The 21,576-nt window shown below is 35.5% G+C and overlaps 3 protein-coding genes across 5 annotated transcripts; 2 read left to right on the top strand and 1 right to left on the bottom strand.

Annotated features, from left to right (window-relative positions):
* Positions 1–1,351: 1,351 nt before the first annotated feature.
* On the bottom strand, positions 1,352–2,395 carry mad2 (mitotic arrest deficient 2). Its single transcript, XM_012360484.2, has 3 exons — positions 2,126–2,395; positions 1,691–2,053; positions 1,352–1,598 (listed from the first exon to the last, which is right to left on the bottom strand). Exons 1-3 carry the CDS (start codon positions 2,196–2,198, stop codon positions 1,399–1,401), a joined length of 636 nt encoding a protein of 211 aa, XP_012215907.1. The 5' UTR covers positions 2,199–2,395; the 3' UTR covers positions 1,352–1,398.
* Positions 2,396–2,850: 455 nt separating this feature from the next.
* Positions 2,851–6,936, top strand: Nopp140 (nucleolar and coiled-body phosphoprotein 1). Of its 3 annotated transcripts, none has more exons than XM_067358836.1 (4): positions 2,851–3,126; positions 3,425–5,026; positions 5,251–5,337; positions 5,541–6,109. In XM_067358836.1, the coding sequence occupies exons 1-4, from the start codon at positions 3,025–3,027 to the stop codon at positions 6,081–6,083; spliced, it is 2,334 nt and encodes a 777-aa protein (XP_067214937.1). In that variant the 5' UTR covers positions 2,851–3,024; the 3' UTR covers positions 6,084–6,109. The 3 variants fall into 3 exon arrangements, with proteins under 3 accessions (XP_067214937.1, XP_012216325.2, XP_012216326.1); XM_012360903.2 differs by lacking the exon at positions 5,541–6,109 and adding an exon at positions 6,193–6,936 and having other exon boundaries at positions 2,854–3,126; XM_012360902.2 differs by lacking the exon at positions 5,251–5,337 and having other exon boundaries at positions 2,852–3,126.
* An 898-nt stretch (positions 6,937–7,834) lies between these two features.
* Positions 7,835–21,035, top strand: LOC105668253 (uncharacterized). The gene is made up of 5 exons (XM_012360498.2): positions 7,835–8,323; positions 13,951–14,111; positions 14,676–14,839; positions 17,044–17,212; positions 18,157–21,035. The coding sequence occupies exons 1-5, from the start codon at positions 8,312–8,314 to the stop codon at positions 18,350–18,352; spliced, it is 702 nt and encodes a 233-aa protein (XP_012215921.1). The 5' UTR covers positions 7,835–8,311; the 3' UTR covers positions 18,353–21,035.
* The last annotated feature ends 541 nt before the right edge of the window (positions 21,036–21,576 follow it).

Genomic DNA, 21,576 nt, shown 5'->3' with positions numbered 1-21,576 from the left:
GAAACTGTTTAGGTTGCGCACGCAGCGCCGAAATACGTTTGCAAGAAAATGGCGCGAAATACAAATGTATCTCTTGATATGGCAATATTACAAACGGATAGTTTCACGATTAAAACATTGAATAAAACATTTTTAATAAACAAACTATTTTTAATAAATTGTTTTAATTAATAATATATTTTATTTAAAATAACTATATTATAATTATATTTACTACTAACAAAAATTCAAATTAAAAGCTAAAAGCTTACAAACACAATGATGCATAATAATTATAATGCATTCATTATGTAAATATATATATAATTGTGATAACACAAGCATAAACAAATACAATTCATTATATTTTTATTCATTTAGATTTGTCATCAGATAAAATACTAAGTATTGATATTGTAAAGAAACAGCAGTGCATATAAAGCACAAGATAATTTTTATTACAGACATTTTATTTATATCCAAACTAGGTAGATTACGTTATATTAATCTTTCAGATCTATAAATATGTATTTGTACAATATGTTTTGCTTACATTAAAAGAATATAACTCTTATATTTGAATTACATATAATTCCAATCTTATGTTTAACATAAGATTCCAAGATGGTATAATGCAAGAAATCATTAAGAAATAATTGAAATTAGAAAGAGAATTATAAATTTATAAAAGGTCTTACACTGAAAAACATTAACATTAGACAATTAAACATCTATCAATGAAAATGCTTTTTATTTCAGATGTATTTCATGCTTTACCAAATAAGCAAATGTAACTCTTGTATTAAGTATACTAAACAATCATGTTTTAATAAATCTGCTAAAATTTTTGCTGCATATACTTCTTTACTATTTAATTACTTCCTTTTACGAATTCTGATACATCTCTTTTTTCCACATATGCAAAAAATATAATTTCTCTATTATTTATTATAATTATTCATAATTGGTGAGTACTCGAAAAAATGGAACTTATAAAGTTTATTATTAATATAAGAACAAAAAGTAACTATAAATATACTATTATGTTATTATTATAGTTTTTAATTCATATCATTAAAATAATTTGATGTATAATAGTATTTACAATTTTGTATTCCTTTTTCTCTGAGTACTTTACATATGTCTAAAAGAAAGAAGACTGGTTTATTTCTTTGAAAAATATATTTGTACAAAACATATTGAAAATGGATACGTTATTTAAATGTTACATATTAATTAAAGTGTCATAAATATTTTAAAAATTATGTTGTATAATTCACAATCACTAATTCTTATGAGACAATATAAGCAACAATTAAAGACCAATCTTTGGCAATAGTGGTTGATAATAGTGGCACATAAGCAGACAAAATGCAATTTATATATTTACATTTATTGCGAGAGAAATCATATAAAGCCTCAAATATTTTTGTAACTAACTACAGTATCCATTTTATGTATAGAAGTTGAAAATGTTCTCAGTTGAACCTCCTGACTGTTTGCAATAAAAACTGGCTGAGTTTCGTCCCACTGATTAGGAATGCTACAGTCAGGTACTGTGTATGTAAGTATGTCAAAAGAGCACAAACAGTCCAAAAGTGGCAAAAAACTCACTGTACCTGCAAGAATATATTATATTACAAACCGAACACAGTAAAAAAAGAATCTGAAAAACAGATTTGCTTAAAATCTCCACGTAACTAGGAATTACCTGTGATTTGACGAATCACTTCCCGTATTTCTTTCTGTATAGTTTTCACATCCTTTGTTCCCATTTCAGGCAAATCAGCTTTGATATTGCTATCAGTTCCATTTGCCTTTTGATCTTCATAATCAACCTTGAAGTCCCACTTCTCCAAAACCTCCTTTGTGTTCACATTTGTTATGACAAGTGTGATCTTACGTACCTTACGTTGCACAAGCCATTCCTGGATTTGTCCCAGAACAGTATCTAAAAAAGATGTGATCTTTTCGTCCGTGGATCTAAAGATGTATAAGCCAAAGTGTTCAGAAGGCTGAAACGTCTCTGGTGGATAAATTCCTCGTTGATAGAGTATACTGTTGACTCCATACACTGCAATGAAATAACAATCAGAGAGGTTACAAGTGTTTGTAAATTAATTATCACTGACAAGATTATACTTACGCAGATATTGTGTAACCAATTCAGCGGAGCCTTTCAGAGTAATACACTTGGTCTTTTGTTGTGTCTCTGTCATAATTCCATAAAATTAAATCACTACTTTTCGAGGAAAAACTAACGGCGATATTTCGCGTAATGGATTGCGAATTTCAAAGAAAACGGCTAAGATTTGACTGACCGATTCGACCAATCGCGCGCTCCGAATGAACATTTACATGAGCAATGCAGGCACTCTCTATTAAAGTCCATTCAGACAAACTTGTGTAGCTGAATAATGCACATAACAAAGAAATTGTGTGCAATGAAAATAATGTTACACTATGGCCGAATTCCCACTGAGCGCGTCACGCGTCGCGTTGTCCGCCGCATCACGAATTAACCAATCAAAACATCCCATTTTATTCGCGCGGCAAATAATGCAATAAAATGGGATGTTTTGATTGGTTAATTCGTGACGTGCGGATGACGTCGCGCGTGACGCGCTCAGTGGAAATTCGGCCTATTGCATTCTTAATAATTACGTTCTTGATTGGCGGATCTCTTTGGTACATTATAGATCTGTTCTTTATAGTTGAGCTGGCTGCACTAGTTCAGAGTTTATCTTTCTTCTTCCAATATGGAGGGAAAAAGATAAACTCTGAACTAGTGCAGCCAGTTCAGCTATAAAGAACAGACCTTATGCGACTGTGCAAGTCCAAATAGAGCTTAATAGTCTATCTAGTAATATTATGTGAACCACGGCCGAATAACAGCAGCGTTGCGTTCACAGAAGCTTCGAAACCGGCACACTAACCTGCGAGATAGGAGAAGGTTGTGACCAGCTACGATTGATTCACAGCAGACGAAGAGTAGCGTAAGTCGAAATCTTAAATTGCGTACGACTGCAATTATTGTTCGGCACCATGAGTAATCTCGACAGATATTTCATATCTGGTCTCATCCACCAGTATTTACTGGAAACGGATACATCGTTGGCGAATGTCTTTCAGAAAAAAACAAACGCGGTAAGTTTTAATAGCGACGTTATAAATTTATGCCAATAACGACCACGCGGTGAATCGCCGCCATGTTCATTACCACGTGGGTGCAGCCGCCGAATGTAATTTGTCTCGATTATTTTATTATACACGTGTGATAGTAATATTTTATCACTCTGTATATATATATATATATAGATATATATATTTATGTAAATTTCCAAATATTATATACAATTAGTTATTTTATATCGATATAAAATTGATTTTGCGAACATATCGATGTGAGGGATAAATTGCTTTATTAATATTTTGTATGTTTCAGCCTGCATTGACGAAAGGATGTCCGCAATTATCTGAAATATTTTTGTATTTCCAAAAACACGCTCCTAAAAAAGTCACTGTAGTCAAGTCGGGTAAAAAGTCCAGTTCAGATTCGAGTTCGGAGACTGAGGAGGAATCACAGAAAACAAATATTTCTACCCAGCAAGTAAATGGCAAGGGATCAGTTATTAAAACTGTACCACTTAAGCAGGTGACAAAATCTTCCTCGGAAGATTCTTCCAGTGATGATGAGACACCAGCTCAGAAACAATTACAAAAAGTAAAGACAAATGCCAAGGCAGCTCAAAAAGAGAGCTCTGAAGAAGAGAGTTCTGAAGAAGAAACTCAAAAAGCAAAAACAAATGATAAAAAGAAAGCTGTTGCTTTGAAAGCAGTAACGGCAAATTCAAAAGTAGTTCAACCTGGTAAAAAGCTGCCTGCAGGTAAACCAACTCCTCAGAACCAAGAATCCTCTAGCGATGATTCTGACGATTCATCAGATGAAAAATCAACAGTCAAACAGCCAGCCGTTAAGACATCTACACCAAAAGTAGCTGCAAAAACACAGCCACAAAAACAGAGTAAACCAGTTCCTTCAAAGCCAGTTACAAAACAAGAATCATCGAGCGAGGAAAGTAGTGATGAAGAAGAATCTGTACAAACAAAATCAAATCTCAGTAAATCATCCATACCAGCAAAGGCAGTACCTGCTAAAAAAAAATCTTCGAGTGAAGATAGTAGCGAGGAAGAACAGCCTACTAAGAAACCAACTCCAGTTGCCGCTAAACAGAAAGAATCTTCCTCGGATGAAGAGAGCAGTGAGGACGAAGCTCCTGTTAAAAAACCTGTACCTGTTAGCAAAACATCTGCAAAAACAGCTGTGACCTCTAAGTTACAATCACAAAAGCAAGGTAAACCAACACAAGCAGTCCATGCAGAATCATCATCGAGCGAAGAAGAAAGTAGCGAAGATGAAGAACCTGCAAAAAAACCAGTTGTCAATAAACCATCAGTAGCAACGAAAACAACACCTGCCAAGAAAGAATCTTCCAGCGAAGATAGCAGTGAAGAGAGCAGTGAAGATAAATCTCCTGCTAAAAAACCAGCTGTTGTAAAACAAAACACGACGAGCAAAGTTAATCCTATGAAGAAAAAAGAATCATCGAGCGATGATTCGGACGATGACTCCGAGGAGGATGAAAAACCAGCGGCAAAAGTAACCCCAAAAGCAGCAAACAGCAAACCAGCACCTAAAAAGCAAGAATCTTCCAGTGAAGATTCAGATGATTCGGAAGACGAAGCACCAGCTGAGAAACCCACACTAAAAGCACCAGCAAAAGCAACTGCTAAGAAAGAATCTTCAGATGATTCTGATTCAGACTCATCCGAAAAAGAAAAACCGAAGCCAGCAACTAAACAGGCCTCTAGCTCGGAAGAGAGTAACTCTAGCGAAGAGAAACAAGCACCGAAAGCAGCGATTCAAACGCCTGCCAAAGGACAGAAAAGGAAACATACAGATGACGATGAAACACCAGCAAAAGGTGCCAAAAATAATTATGGCAACTTCGTGAAAGCTAATAATAGTTTTAATGGAGACAACAAGGTACGTTAATTTTGTAAAATGTATTTTAAATATTCAAAGTGAACGTTAATTGAAAAGAAACTTGACAGAATGATTGGTAAATATATTTGTAATTTATTTGCGATATTCACATTTGCTCATTGAACGTATTAAAATACTAATTATAATTTACTGAATGTAACTATTGCATCTATGCGATGCAACAAAATTTTATTATTTTCTTATCGCTTATGATTTTTATTTAGAGCAAGCAAAATCGCACATACCAACGCGTAAAAAGTGACGAGGTCAAAGTGGATCCTAAATTGGCTAACAATTCCTTCGAAGCAAAGGTAAATGCTCGGAAACCGTCCGAGAGGTACAGGTCACTCGTCCTTTTTATAAATGCTTGAGACCATCCTTAAGGCCATGTTTCCGTGCATTCACTCGGCAAAGATTTAGGATTCACAACGAATAACAACAATAAAATAAACTAACTACTGTACAATATTTTTAAGAATATGGGCGATTGATCTGTTCTTCTCTTTTGTTTTAGGATGACAATGAAAACAATCATAGTTTTAAGAGACAAGGTGGTGGATTTAGAGGCGGATTTAGGGGTGGCAGGGGTGGTCGCGGCGGTTTTAGAGGCGGACGCGGTGGTGGTGGCGGCGGGCGTTGGAGTAACAGCGGCGACAGGGATGGCGATAGGGGTAATCGTTGGAGCGGGGGCGGGGGCGGCGACAAGGACGGCGGTAACGATAGGGGTAATCGTTGGAGCGGTGGCGGCGACAGGGACGGTGATAACGATAGGGGTAATCGTTGGAGCGGCGGCAACAGGGATGGCGATAGAAGTAGAGGTCGCGGTGATTTTAGAGGTGGTCGCGGTGATTTTAGAGGTGGTCGTGGCGGTAGAGGCGGTTTCGACGGCAGGAAATCCTGGGGAAATAGAGATAACGATGGACCAAGAAAATCGTGGGGAAACAACGCGGACGGCGATAGGGGAAATCGTGGTGGTTTTAGGGGTGGTTTTGATAAGAGGAAGTCTTTCGATATTTCGGCACCTCCTCAAAATAAAAAGATTACTTTCGACGATTAATGATCGCTAAACATTTGTACATAATGGTAAGGAACTAATCGCAATTGCATTTACTGAAGGATATACTTTGATTGTCATGATATGTAATCTCGTCTTCCTGGATTGACAGAAAGGTGCACGTGGATCGTGGGGAGAACGAGCTAATCAAGTATTGAAGTATACAAAGGGAAAGTCATTCCGCCATGAGAAGCAAAAGAAGAAACGCGGTAGCTATCGCGGTGGGCAGATAGATATGAGTGTTAATTCCATTAAATTTGACGACGATTAAACAATTATATTTACATACACATTTCATAATTCTTCACATTAAATTTAGATCAGTTAGATAATATGTTAAGTTAAATATACTGCTTATCACGATTTATATCAAAATATAAAATAAAAATGGTTTACAGAATGTTAAAAAAAAGCAGTGTGGAGAGTTATATAGCAGATTCGGTTGAATGCTTACGATCATGTACAAAATACTATTATATATGAATTAACACAAAGTCTTAAGTATAGTATACAATATATGTGCATTGAATTAAATTTACAAATTAACACTAGTTATTTGACAGAATAAATATTAAACATGGCTATATTTCTTAATTAAGTAATTTTATGTGCAGTAACATTTTTATATTTCGTGCATTCAACTGAATTTACTATTACTAGAAAGAACGCAAACAATTCATTGTTATTAGCAAGTAATGTTTACATTTTGACAAAACTACATGTTTCTTATTCTCGTAATCGCTAATATCCGTAATTATGTACTGTATATCAAAATTGTTAATTTTAACGCATTGTGACACATGTGCTAATTACTTCAAAATTGATAATAAAAACTCGTTTCTTATATCTTACATAACGATGATAATTTAATGCAATATAATTTTGGTCAAAAAATACATTCCCTTTTGATTATGAATATATTTAACAGCTTTTGTACTGTTGATACGTGCATTATATATTGTTATATTACGGTTAATGTAAAAATTTGTGAATTCAGAATTTATATACGCGCGCGTGAAGAAAGATTAAAATTAGCTTGCAATCCATACAAAACTTAATTTTTTCTTATAATTTTCATAATTGATATTAATTAAAAATACACAATTTTACATAATAATAAAAAACTAGCAACCAAAATAATTAACTTGATTCTAGTACTGAACAAATTTTGAAACATGATTGATTATCAATTATCGGTACTCATGCAAAAAAATGTATAATCAATATATTATTCAGAACAACAAATGTTTGTAGGATAATTATAGACAATTCATCATTATCCTTTGTGTGAAAAAAATTCACAGAATTTTTACAATTTATAGTAATACGATAATAAGAAATATGCACTTTGCATCATTATATTTTCTCGTCTGTATAAATTAAAATTACGAGCCTCTCTTTACCACAATTTTTAAAAATAAATTTGAAACAAACTTATGTTTATTCAATCTTTGAAAACAACTCTCTCTCTCTCTTTTTAACTTGGAGATTTTACTTTATTGCTAGTATAAAAAAAGTTATAAAATGTCGGGAAATCCTAATAGAACTCGCAGTTTTTTATATTATAGCAAAAAAATATAAAATAAAAATTTTAAATGCTTAGTGTAAGAAAATATTTTTTTATCAATTGTAAAATCTATATCTTTTTTAATTAATCTGAAATTGATTGTCGTTTCCTTTGAATAGGATGGACAGTTATTCTTTTAAAAAACCCCTGACTTTTGGTCCTTGTGAAAAAGACTTCTCATACTCGTCGTTGCCTGATTTAATCTTATCTAAAAAAAAGGGGGGACTCTACGATAAAGGCTATCCTCCTTCACACTGGATCATCTTCTCTTTTCATTAGTAGGTGGAAAAAGGTTTAGAGACAGAATAGGGGCCAGTATCCCCGACAAGAAAGAGAAAAAGAGAGAGAGAGAGAGATCCCCTCTTTCGCCCCAACTCGCTGCCCAAGCACAGAGAGAGCGGTTACTTACGATTCTACAGTCAACCTCTGGACATCCACCTGCGAGGACGGAGGTGCTCGACCCCGCTCGACATCCGGTGCAGTGACATGAACGGTGTTTGAAAAAGAAAAAGAGAGACTCGTGTGCTCCAATTTAAATATTCCCTTTTTCGGACATTTTTTTTTTTTTTACTTACCCAGTCTCGAGGACGACTTGATCGATTTTAATGTAACGTGGAGGTCGCCGGACGGGCCGAGAAAGGACTTGTAACGCAATCTGAAACAAATGTTCCTCACGGTAAGTAACAGCAGATAAAATATTTTTTTTTTTAATAGAATTGAAATTTATTTTTTGTAACTCGAACTCCATCGTTCGATTCTTGTCAGACTCTTACTTAGAACGATTCGACTCATGACAAAGAAAAATTACTTGGGATCAGATTCGTATAAGATTAAAACAAAGTTTAGACTGTCATGCGAGTCAACAGTTGCAAAACCACCCTTCGTGATATGCGAAATTCCTCCGCGCTCGCGCAGATAGAAAGAGAAGCGCTGAAACGCTTCAAAAGTGATCTTTATACGGTTGAGTTCGAGTACTTAAGTGCCGGGTGATGCTTCGGACGTTTATCATGAAGTATGAGGGTTTGAATATACCGGCTACGAGCTGCGGATTTTCCTCAAAGTATACCATTGCGAAGTTATAATTCGAACCCTTTCGCCCTTTCCGCGAAGAATATTAATGATCAAAAATTCTTTCTATTATAATGCATCGATATAAGCAGTGATGAATAAAAATATTTAATGCATTAAGTCAGAGTTTAATAAAATTATAGTTTTTAAGGGTATTGTGTTAATACACACACGTTATTCAATATCTCTCTAATAATAAATAAATGCTAATAAAATATATTTAAATATTCGAAACAAATTTAAATTTTCTTGCTTTTGCTAGTTCTTGAAATTGTGCGTGTGCATTTATGATTTCATATTAAAAATGTATTTAATATATATATATATATATAATGTAAATGCACTTGCAATAGACAGTTATAATAATTTATTCATGACATGAACCACCGAAACGTGTGTACCGTTATCGAGCATAAGGATGAGTAAACATACACTATAACGCTCAGCTTGTATAACTTATAAACGACATTTTGGACGATTCAACGTTCCCGTTAGATTCGGTGACGCATCGTGTATGGACCGTAAGAAGTCGGTTCCTTAAAACCGGCAAGAGCCGAAAAATTCCTCGATTCTCGTCCTGAACAACTCTTAAGAACTGTTAGCAATCGAGTCTCTTAAATAATTTTTCGGCATAAAAGTAAATAATTAATAAATATAAATTGAATTTAGATTTGAAAACAAATAGAAAAGCCACTTTGCTGCTATTTGGATTGACATTACTTTGATATTGAATTTAAACTCTTTTGGAACCTCTTCCGCGGAATCATTTAATTTTGTTCAGCTAAAATTACATATTATTGTTTTACTTATAACTGTTAAAAACAAAGTGTTTTTTAAAGAAAATATAAAAATTATATACAAAACGCTTTTACAGAACGCGTAGCATTAAATTAAATTTAATTGTGAAGTGTTGTATCTGATTATGCAAAGCCAGACAAGTAAAAATAGTGTCTCTTATATCTTCAACTGAACCGTAAGCACCGATTCCCTTACTGATAAGGGACATGCGGTAAGATAGAAATGTATGGTGTTGACTTGAGAATTTCTCGTCGTTTACATTCGCATTAATTTTACACGTTCCTTTCTATAAAACGGCTTTGTTTCTGCACATTATTTCTGCATGTTATTCTAACAATTATAGATAAATCAAAGATAAAACAGTACACAAACAACTGTAATTCTCACAAAAAAATAAGGATTGAAGAAAAGAATAATTTTTATGTTTATTTCATTATTTATAAAAAATTTTACTTTCCATAAAAAGATTTATATCTAGCGGTTATCTTTCAAAGCCTAATCCATGCAATATATAAACAAAAAACAAGAAATTTTATAAATTGACAGTTTCTATTATATAATACTACATATATTTATATATGGAAAAAAAATAATCTACTTCCGAAACAATGTATCGGCGAAAGAATACATTTTATAGCGTTATTCCATATATCGTGATGAGCAAGAAAGAGAGAGAAGGCAATTATAATTTTAGCGGCAATACAATACATTTATGCCTAACCGAGAAGATTATAAAACGTCGTGAGAAATTGCCGCCTGCATATAATAACTGAGCATCCCCATCCGAAATCGCCGCCAGCATGGAGCCGGCGGATATGTCGATCACGAGCTTCAAGTTCAGATTTCCACGTGCGCGTCGCTTCTCTTCCTCTTCTCATTGTCTACTCACGCAACGAATTTAAAAAGGAAATGACATTTACGCACTTAGAGAATTTTCAATAGAGAAGTTTATAAACATAATTTGCAATAATTGATATTGTCTTAATTATTTTTGCTTCGATCATTTTTCTTAAAGCGCGAAGATGAGACAATCGAATGTAATGAAGTAAGAATCGTGTGTACTGACGTATTTCGCCGATTCGCCCAATTTATATATATGAAGTAGATTATTAATTAATTCAATAGATAAGAGAAAGATTTCGCGTAAAAGCGTTTTTATCATATGCGTCAAAATTTAGTATATTAAAAAGAATGATTTCACATTTGTGCTTGTCAACATATCGACTTCCCAACTGACGACCACAAAAATTCTTTTCCAGTTCAATAGTTCACTGATCTGTACATTTGTTTTTCCCGTTTCGTAAATTCGAACCAGGTGCAAATCGCGTGTACACGCCGCGTCTTATCGTGATTCTCGTGCGAAAATCCAAGACGGTGCGACAGACCGTAAAAAGACCCGCGATTCGCTCGATCCGCATCGCGGACCCGAGAACACGCTAGTCGGCGTGAGAACGCTTTTAATTAACCGCAAGGTCGCGATGGCGGAATAAGTAACGTTATACAGCAGCATGGTATTGAAACGAAGACTCAATCACAAGATCGATTTAGTTCTCTATCTCTCTTTCTCTCTTCGTGATTCTTACGCGCCGCGCTGACTCGCGAAATAAATCGCGCTACAGGAAGCGCCGCCGGGACTTTGATTAATCGTAACGTTAATCGAGCGCCGATTGCGCTTTTTCTGCGTCCGCAAAAAGAAATCTGACGATCGTTCAATTGTTATTACGTTTCCAGGACGAGTAATGTCAAAAGCAAACGGGCGAAGCGAAAGAGTAATCACAAGTGCGCGGACTCGAGGGAACTTCTGCCCGTAACGAGAGTAATCATCCATTAACCGTTGCGCAAATTTATTACGTAGCCGTATCGGCAATTATCTTTTTCTCATCTTAATTTTGCGTTAACGATACATCTTAAGTGCTTTTTCAATGTGATTCAATCGCGCGGCCATAACGGTCTCATCCATCTCCGCTCTAATTTTCTCTCAATATCGTCAATGAAGCTTAATCCGATGAGTTTATAAATCATTACAATTACGCCGATACAGTACAGAAAGAGAGATTGAGAAGATCAAAGCCGGGATCAAGGATTTACCGAGGTAACAGGTACATCAAGTGTACACGCGCGCGTACGCGCTCTCGGCGGTCACGGCCATTGACCAACCTTGGACGGTATCCGTTAATGATTTCCTTGCTCTCCCATTGTTGACCGTGGTCCGAGCGCTAGCCAAATGTCAGTCAATTCGTTCTCCGAAAGGCAATAATCTTCATCGGAATTTTTATCGAATACAACTTTAATTATATAATTTCAATGGTACGATACGAAAACCTAATACGACTTTGATACAAAAAAATATTTTGTTTGTGAGTTACAAATATACATTTAGTTTACTTTTGTGTAATTAAATTACACAAAACATATTGTGTAATTTATAAAAAAAAAAATAAAAACAAGAGATAAGAATAAGAAAAGATAATAACGTCTTTTGTTTTAATTAGCCTGAGATATATCTTTTGATTTAAATTACTATAATATTTTATTGAAGTATCCATTTTGTAAGTGAAGTCAAAGAAAGAGAATTTATTTAATAGATCTTGATAAGTAAAATTAATTGCGTGATATCTTAAAAAGATATCTTAAATAAAAAAGATTAATTTTTTTTTAATTTTTAAATAAGTTATTTTTTTAAGAAACGGATCTGTAAGACCGGTCAATTTCTTTTAACCGTGCCAGGGTTAATTGAGTCTCGCCAGACGAGGACTCGCATCAACGTTGGAAAGCAATGCCGCTTATTATTCGGCGTGGTAACGCGGGCGCCGGTACGCGAAAATTGCAATCAAAATGCAACGTCGTGCTCACGAACGACGAGCTTCTTCTCAAACGCGTGATTGCTTTCACTCATCGTGAGCATATAAGCGCGTATAACGGATTTCACGTGGTCCCAGCAACCTAGAAACCCCGAACTGCATACAGGGAGTCACGCATTAATTATACGATCGCAGCTCATCGTTATTCCTAATTCGCGTGTCGAGTCATCGTCCACTCTCTATCTTTCTCTCGCACACACCGTCCCGATTTTTATCGCGCCACGTACGAGACGGCGAGAAAGGGAAAAAAAGAATTTTAATCCATGCGATTTTTTTCACGGTAAACTTCACTTGCGAAACGGAAATCCTTTCAACGCGGAATTCGAGAGCGAAATGATGGCAAGCTTCACGAGAACCGATGATTTCCCGGCGAACCGATAATCATCCGTTACATCAAATTACTCATCGCTGTTCGTAAGATGCACATATCGTAAAAGAATTAATTAGAGAGATGTATAGCAATAATTGCGAATGTATGATCAAAGACAAGCGGAAACTAGGTATATATACTTCTAAAAGTGTAATTTTGTACGGAATATTATAGTAGGAATATATAAAATTTTATAGGCCATAAAAGAACTAGATATCTTGATCAGCTAATCACTTTCAAATGATGTCTTAAAAAAATAAAGCAATAAATAAAAGTTTGATTATATAAAAAGAATTTTTTAACTACGTCTTTTAACTTTTTTTTTAATTATCTAAAATGTAGCATTTGTATAAATTTGTCTGCATTCTTCGTGGTTGTTTATCACCAGTTATGCTTGTAATTTTCACGTCACGAAGAGCGAATAAATTTCTTATACGAATATGTACTGATTACACTCGAGAATTCACATTAAATAATATACATATATTGAAAATAAAGCGACTCACTTGAAACAGGAAACAGTTGCGGAATCTTCTTTCAGGCTGTGAAGTGTGCTCACACCTGCATATGTCATTTACTTTTGCTCTTGACCTCTTGCGAACTCGGGTTCCAAGACCGCTCGCTCGCCCGCTTCATGCGTTCTTCCGTCGTATTCTGCGTGCTTATCCTGCCTACACATGTTGACGTAGCGTGAGTTCATTGCCAGCAGTATCAATCCTTATTAACAAGAAAATAATACCCTTCCGGTAAGAAAAAGATTTCGCTCGCGGCACAGCGCTTCTTCCCGCGACTATCACTTTATCTAATACGACGTTACGTTATGTTAGCGGTCTGCCGCTGCAAATGATGCTAGAAATATCTACACGTAATATCTAGTGTGGAATATCTACATTAACTTTACTGCACTATCACTTTAGACATAATGTAAGTGGGCAATAGAAAATTATAAGTATCTCGCGTCGGTTTATATTAAGTTTTAAGAAATGATGTTTAAATGCATACGATGTGTTTTTAATTTTACATGTAATTGTAATTGATTTCATGGTAATGTAATTATTCGTATGATTATGCGTAATTGTTCAACAGTGATTTAAAATTTTAAAACAGGTGTTTAATCTTACAAAGCGCAATTGTCTGCAAATTTTATTGAAGGAATATTATTGTTGTTCTATTTCTAAAACAACAACATTCTCTCTTTGCTTTCAGATGTCCAGGTATCTCGGTCTGCTACTTCTTATCACGGCCTTTACGTATACGTACGGTGCCAAGAAGTGCCAGGGCAACGGTCTAGGTCTGAAATACGCATGGGGCGACGCATTCACCGATTCTAATGATTGTATAGGACCGAATAATATGCAGTATCCTTCGTAAGTAGCAAGTTTGATATTTTTGAACTAGAATAAATTCAAACGTAGTACATAATCCAAAAGATGTTTAAAAGATATTTGAAAGATTGGAACGTTTTTCATACATTTCTGTTATCTGACAATGTATTACCGATCAATAGTTTGAGTACTTAATATTTTCTACAGCAAAATCAGCAATTAGTTGTATTAATTTAACAGAAAAGATTGATAAAATAATTTATTCTAGATAAATAAATGTATTCCTTTCATAAAATCCAAATTTATGCCAAATGGAAATATTTATCTCTTTTAAGTGATGTTAAGTATAATTAAAATACATTTATTAAAAAATGTTTTATGATTTGAAATACTTTTGCACGATTAATTTTAAGTTCGCTGTTTTTTGTTTCAATTGATCTTTTTGACGGGAAAGTATTTTCCCGGATGAATCAAGTATAATCGGAAACTGTTAAACTTTCTTTTGAAAATCAGATTGTACTCGAACTGTCGACCGGTAGCATGTAAGAGGAAAAGATTTAATGGCTAGGAGCAGAGAACAACGGATGATATGTACCGTTCTTATAGCGCCGCGATATCGAGGAACTTTAAGAATCAGTGGCCGGGCAGTAGTCGAACCGCGCGATCGCATCAGCCACGGCCGATTAATCCCGAACTGACAAGACAAGTGCTTTTAAACAACTACAAAGCAGCCCATGGGGAGTACTCCATCGCCGCAAGCTCCCGGAACGGTAAGCCCGAGCTTAAATACAACTAGTTTCGTATCTAAGAATTTCCTGCGTTTCCTGCATTTTCCCGTTGCTTGCAAACCCGCGCAAAACATTAACTATAGAATGATTTTTTAAACTATTTTACTTTAGTTTTCTACTGTAACATTTCGCTGCTCTATGTATCTTTAATTCAAAAGTACCACGATAGAAAATTAAGCTGCAATTAAGTTATGATCCACTGGAAGCCACCTGCAGTCTCATTAATCTCTCATTAACCGGTTCTACACATATATACGCAACCTTTGTTTCCTCTTATGCCTTCTGCATCCTCCTTGACGTTTATGAAGTATATGAACGGAAGTTTAACAATGATTGATGTAATAACAACTTCGTACTTCTCTTTACTTCCGCGTATATAAGTAAATAAATTACTCGTTCCCATCTTTGTCGTACAAATCGAGGATGAGAATTATTAAGCCCAGAAAAACAAATGTCTGGAAAGATTAGTGATCGCCCCAGCGACTTTGACAGAGTATATGAATAATATAAAAATAAAAAAAATTAATAAAAACAATAAAAACAAAATTTCTTGTTGCTTACTTTAACTTTAAAAGGAATTACTTGCGTTTTCAACTGTCTTAAAAAAAATTGAGAGTTAATAATATATAAATCTATTTAAGAATAAAATTAAGATTTATAATAACTAAATTAATATACGCGTTAAAATGTGTAAAATTAGATGAATCGTGAATATAAATAAAAACACACAGATCCTCAATTGAGATTGAAATTGAATTCGAGAGTCACGTGACTATTTGCAGAAACAGCGAGCTGTAAGGAGAATTCTGATCGTTGCACAGCAACTTCCAGGATCTATTACAGAACTCTATTCAGCCAAACGCAAAACCATATTTGCAAATGCAATTTATCCGTGAAGCGCGCGCACTCCTACTTGCATATTCGCATAAAACGACCCTGTTCCCACGCAAGCGGAGGCCTCGAAGAAATTTGCAGCGATCACACCGTGTGTTGGTCGCGCTCGGGGCTCCGCGAGCAGGCCCCACGAAAATTGGAACAATCGGTCGTGAGGTTGGTAGGTACCTACCGGCGAGTAAATCATTTACGATCACGGTTTGTTCACTGCCCTGCAGCCTTGAGTTATGCAGCTGTCCTTATGACACGAAAACCCGCTTCCAGCCCGCTTCGTGCTTCCTGACCGGTCGCCGGGGTTTCTGCGAAATTCGCGCGACCGCAGAGACGATTCGCGTCGGTTTTTCCGACCAGGGGGTCCGCCGCGTCGAGGTGCTCGATTCTCTCGATAATAGTCGGTCGGTGGCACACCGACAAACCCGGTAATAAGGCACCGTGTTATCCGGCCAATACAGTTATCGCACGTTGTGCTCATAACGGGACCGACCGGCGACCCACTCGTCGTTTTGAGCATACATACGTGACTCGTCTCGGGATATCCGACGAAGGCCGTTGATTTCGAGAGCGAATTTCGCGCCAGCGTCAGTTGTTAAGCGACGATACTCTCTTTTTGGCCTGAATTTTTTTCAGCTTAAAATGACATTAATCATTGGGATTTATGTCAGAATCGAAACCACAAGCATAAAAAATGAGTACAAAATTGACCATTAAAACTGCAGCTTATTTTATCATTGAGCTAACAAACTTTATATATAGCTATATTTATTCAGAAAAGAAGAGCGGTATTTAAAATAAAAACATATAGTTTATGAAAATATTGTGTGCACTTCTTCTTTAAAAATCTTGTTGATAATAAAAATAAGAATATTATTTGGATAACAAAAAAATTGTATCTGCTATTTTGTCTGCGTGGTCTACGAGTGGGCTAAAATTTGAGTAAAAAACTTTTTGCATCTTTGAATATAGAGCAATGACAAATAATGAATTACATGCTTGAAAAGATGCTGTTTTAATCTTTGTGATTCCAATAGGAGCCAGCATAAATCCCGTACTGTTACGGGATTTTCTCTCATACCATACCGTTTTATAACGTTCTACTGTCAATAAATCGCAATCACGTTTTACGTTAAGTTTAGTTTTGCAAAGATGAATATAGCGCAGAAATGTAATGCGTGGCATCAAGTATTGCATATCGCAGAGCGTATTATAATTGTAGATCATAATAAGAAAAAAGTGCCAATTAAATAATTAACTGAATTAAAAATTATACAAAATGATTGTCACTGGGTTTTCAGGCCGTGCATTTTCCGCGAAGGAAAGTTGCGGCTCGCCAGCCAGACTCTGCAAAACAAGGTACAATACCACGGCGCCTATGTACGGCATTAGTCTGACTAGTGGACAACCGGTAACGATCGTGCAGAAGTTCCCTGATCTCCTACAACAAGTTGTCTTCGAAGTCTGCGAGTAAGTATCGCGACAGAGATTCTCGATAGAATTTATAACACGCTTTTGCATTCTTTGCAATTTTATTTCCGCAGTTAAAAGTAGAAAGTTGCCAAAGAAACTTGCCTAGAAATTTTGCCAAAGTAAAGATTGACTCAAAATTTATTTAAGACACCTTATATATACGCCTGACTAACAATAAGTATAATACGATTTTCGCAGTTAATTTATGGAAATAGTATTCGTGTGGTGTGTGGTCACTATTTGTCAACGCGATATATTGCACGAAATTTTGAACAGTAATTTATAAAAGCGACGGGACATCGGATTAAATTGAAATTCACCTGCACCGCCTATTCACTGAATTAATTTGAATGCGGCACAATAGACAAACTGGTTTACAACTGTGTGTTCGTGATCGACATACACCTACTTTTTGAGGTTTTTTTTTACACGAAATTCCTTCCCAGATAATTCGAGCATAGCTTTGTTAGCGTAAAACATCACTATGCAAAGCAACGGCTTACGCGTGCTGAATTATAATTTAGTTAAAGTCTACATTTTCTCGCAACATTAGCAGAAGATACAAAAAAAAATATGTACAAGTTTTTACTGAAAAAAAATATTTATCAAAATACATTTAAAAATCACAGAATTTAAAATAACAATATATTAAATAAAAACAAAAAAATAATTTGAATGAGAAATAATTTTAAAAAACTCCCGCTTTTTTATTTAATTGTGACTTATAGAAAATCATCTTTTGATAATCGCTGCGAAAAGTGCAATAAATACGAATAGATTGCAAGTTTCGCAATCCTGCGAACATCGTATTATACTTGAAGTTATGTCAGCAACATGCTTACGTATCCCAAGCACTACAGAATCACTGACACAACACGCGTGTAAACTCCTGTCCGGTGAACGAACCCAGCAAGAATCTCTTTCATCGGTCGTTGTTTCAGATCAAAGGAATGCGACGTGGTTCACGGCGAATGCACGCAGACCTACGTACCGTACCTGTTTCTGGTGATTCCTCTCGGTCCGGTAACCTTGACCGGTCAGGATTACGTGCTGGTGGAAAGCGGTTGCGTTTGCAAGCCGAGAAATTCGGCGAGTGCGTCTACCGACGCGCCGCCGCCAGCTGTTCCGAGCTTCTAATCGTTCGTCAAATCCGCAAGTCACAAATATCTCGAATAGTTCTTTGTCGGAATGAGAGGACTCGCGCTATAAACACCGCGTTCTACCTGGACGTCTTGATATAAAGCGATTTCGGGCGCTAGAGGCCTCGAATGACTCGGCAATCTCATCGGTTAGAGCACTATTTCTTGGGAGAAATCTGACAAGTGTGTGACGGCATGAAATGAATTTCGCCGAGTAATATAATTATTACTTATTATTATTATAAAAAATATCGTTTTATAGCTCCAAAATTTAGAAATTTTAAGCAAGTATAACGTCCTACATAATAATAATTTTTTTTAATTGGTTGTCCAATATAATTTAATTTTATAATGATGACTGTTAAATTTTTATATTTTAAATAAGAACTTTTCTTTATATCATTATTTTAAAACTTTTTAAAATATATGACCTTGAAATTGAGAAGATAAGATGCTGAAAGTCAAGCATCATAAAGATGCTTGAGTTTCAGCAATTATGAAAATCAGTTCATAATGATTTAATTATCATAAATTGAAATGCAATAAAGATTTCTCAAAAGAAATACTTCTAGCAAATCCTTCGTTGCAAATCGCAATCTCTTGCGTTGTTTTGCATTTGCGACGTTTCATTAATTCATGAGATCTAGACAAACCATCAAACCGCGCGATTAGAATCCGTCGTCTGACGCGAACTACGGAAGATAAGACTGCCGCAGATAATAAATTATTATTAAAATTAAAAAATTAAATTGAAGTAAAAATTATTTAAGTTTATAATTTATAAGATATACTTTCATGTTTAAAGTAAATCTGGCAAATAATGATATTCTATTCTTTTACCGCTAGCTATCGATATTTCAGTGGAAAACACAATGATGCTCAAATTATATCGATCCTTATCACAAAACATTTCTACCGAAATCTGTTCTGAGTAGCTTGAATGCAAACACGGTTCGAGCATCCTATTCGCTCCTATTCTTCTCTCTTTCTCGTGCCAAAAGCCTCGGGAGGACATATTCCGACGGCAAGTGAAAAAACAAATCGGGGCAGTGGACGGCCGCGTCGTTTCACAGAATCCGGTCTCGGAATTCGATCGAGTTCACTAGACTCGCCGCCTCCCCGAGCCGGTTTCGAGCAGGTGCAAATAGCGCTTCAGATGAGCCTGGGTGTCCACCAACAGGAGGAACATCATCCACCGGACTGACCGACTCCTTTAAGCGCTACGTCATAAAGTTATATCACGATTGCGCGCGATGGCTATTATATCGCAATAAGACAAACGTGTTTCGGGAAGATCGAAAGAATCGGCCGAGGATTAGTACGGTTCATTCGAAGGAGCGATCGTCGCTACATAATTTATTTTTACGACATCTTTATCTTAGAATGTTTTTACGACGTCCTTATCTTACATTTTTATCATTCCGTCTGACGCCTTAACCGGATTTTTGTATCGTCCAAAAATATTAATACAACATAAAATCCGAATCTCGGATTATCACGTGTTACATAAAAAACATGTAAAAAAAAGACAATAATGTTTCCCTCTGCAAGAAATAAGAACATGATGTTTTCTCGACGATAGTTTTATCGAGAACTTATTCCCTAATTAATTAACGTCAAATGCCATAACATTAATTTACATATGTAAACTGACTTAATGCAACGATTAATGGACAGATAATGTTCTAAAATTATTTATTGCACTTCTATCTTCACAAACCCTTTATAATTTTCGGTAATAAGCATACTGATTATTATGATTCGCGTTAAATTGCTAATCATACAACAAAGAACGCGAAAGAATGTTAAGAGATACGATAAAGACGTCTGGCAACGGTAATATGTCTTTCAATCACCTTCAGACGGTTTTTTTTTCGACATTTCTTACGACAGTAGCTATTATAGTAATAGTAATACCGAGAATAAATGTTCTCCGTTTACTGGGAGTGTGTCATTATCGCCACTAACGTCGACTTCAGCCTGCTGACCCAGAGAAAGAGAGAAAGAAAGAGAGAGAAAGGGTCATGATCGTAAGGACGAGAGCAAAGGCGGACGCACTACTTCCTGTCCCGCTTGTGTTACACACGAGTCTCTACCCTGGCGCGATAGAGATGCGATTGCCCTGCTTGCACCGCGCTCCTCGAAGAAAACCGGACCTTGTAACAAAACCTGCATCGGGACGAGCATACGTCGAGAATAGAACATACTGAGAATTCCGATGAGTCCGTAATGTACCGTTACTGCTTTGCGGGATGCCCTCGCCTGGGCACATCTCGTTTCTCGCCTGCTCGCCTGCCTGCCTGCTCATCATCTTGTCGTAGATGATGAGATGCGCGCAGCAGCCGAAAGTCGATGTGAACGAACGTTGGGGCTGCGCCTTATAAAGCGGCCTGACCGAAGACAACGTGAATTCGTTTAAACGAGCGTTCCTACAGCGCATTACAAGAGTGATGTGTGTAATACGTTCATTTAAAACTGTAATCGTAAATTTCGCTGTTCCGAACCGAATATCGACGATCGCCTAGCCCATATCTAAGAAAAAATCACGGCAACTTCGAACGTAAACGTATGCGATATAGGCGGATATTTCCTCATTTTCATGTCACCTTTTGTATTTATAGTTGTAACATGCTTTCATGTATTTATAATTTATTATTAGATTATTACATATTGTAAATGTCTTTCGTGTAAATTCTTTTCGTTCCCTTCCCGTTGTATGTTTCTTAATTAATTTTCTTTATTTGAAAAGTAAAATTTATTGATCAGTTAATATAAATATGAATAGATCTCTTCAAATAATGCAATCAAATCTTAATATTAATGATAACATTTACATTAAAAATAAAATTATTAATATTTATTACTGTTAGAATAAATCACGCATAAATGAATTATACAAAATTAGTTGTCTTTAGATATACATTTTCATCAAGTTTAGAAATTAATTTTTCTTTATTTTACTTATTTCTAATTTAAAAATCATCAAAACTTTAACACTTTTATCACAGAAAATAAATTCCAAATTGATCAAAGAATTTTGCAATAAAGTACAAACTTAATTGAATTGCGCTTAATTAATCACATAATTATTATTAGATTATCGTAAATTATATAGGGTTATTTCTTTCTTTCCTTCTTTTATTCTTTAAAAGATTTCCTTGTCTTGTGATAACTAATAGCTATTAAATAACACGGAATGATCGTATCGTATATAGTTTATAA

Source organism: Linepithema humile, chromosome 7 (assembly GCF_040581485.1).
Source record: "Linepithema humile isolate Giens D197 chromosome 7, Lhum_UNIL_v1.0, whole genome shotgun sequence".
Taxonomy (NCBI): Eukaryota; Metazoa; Arthropoda; class Insecta; order Hymenoptera; family Formicidae; genus Linepithema; species Linepithema humile.
Note: the sequence above shows the minus strand (reverse complement) of the source record. Positions and strands in the feature narration are given on the sequence as shown.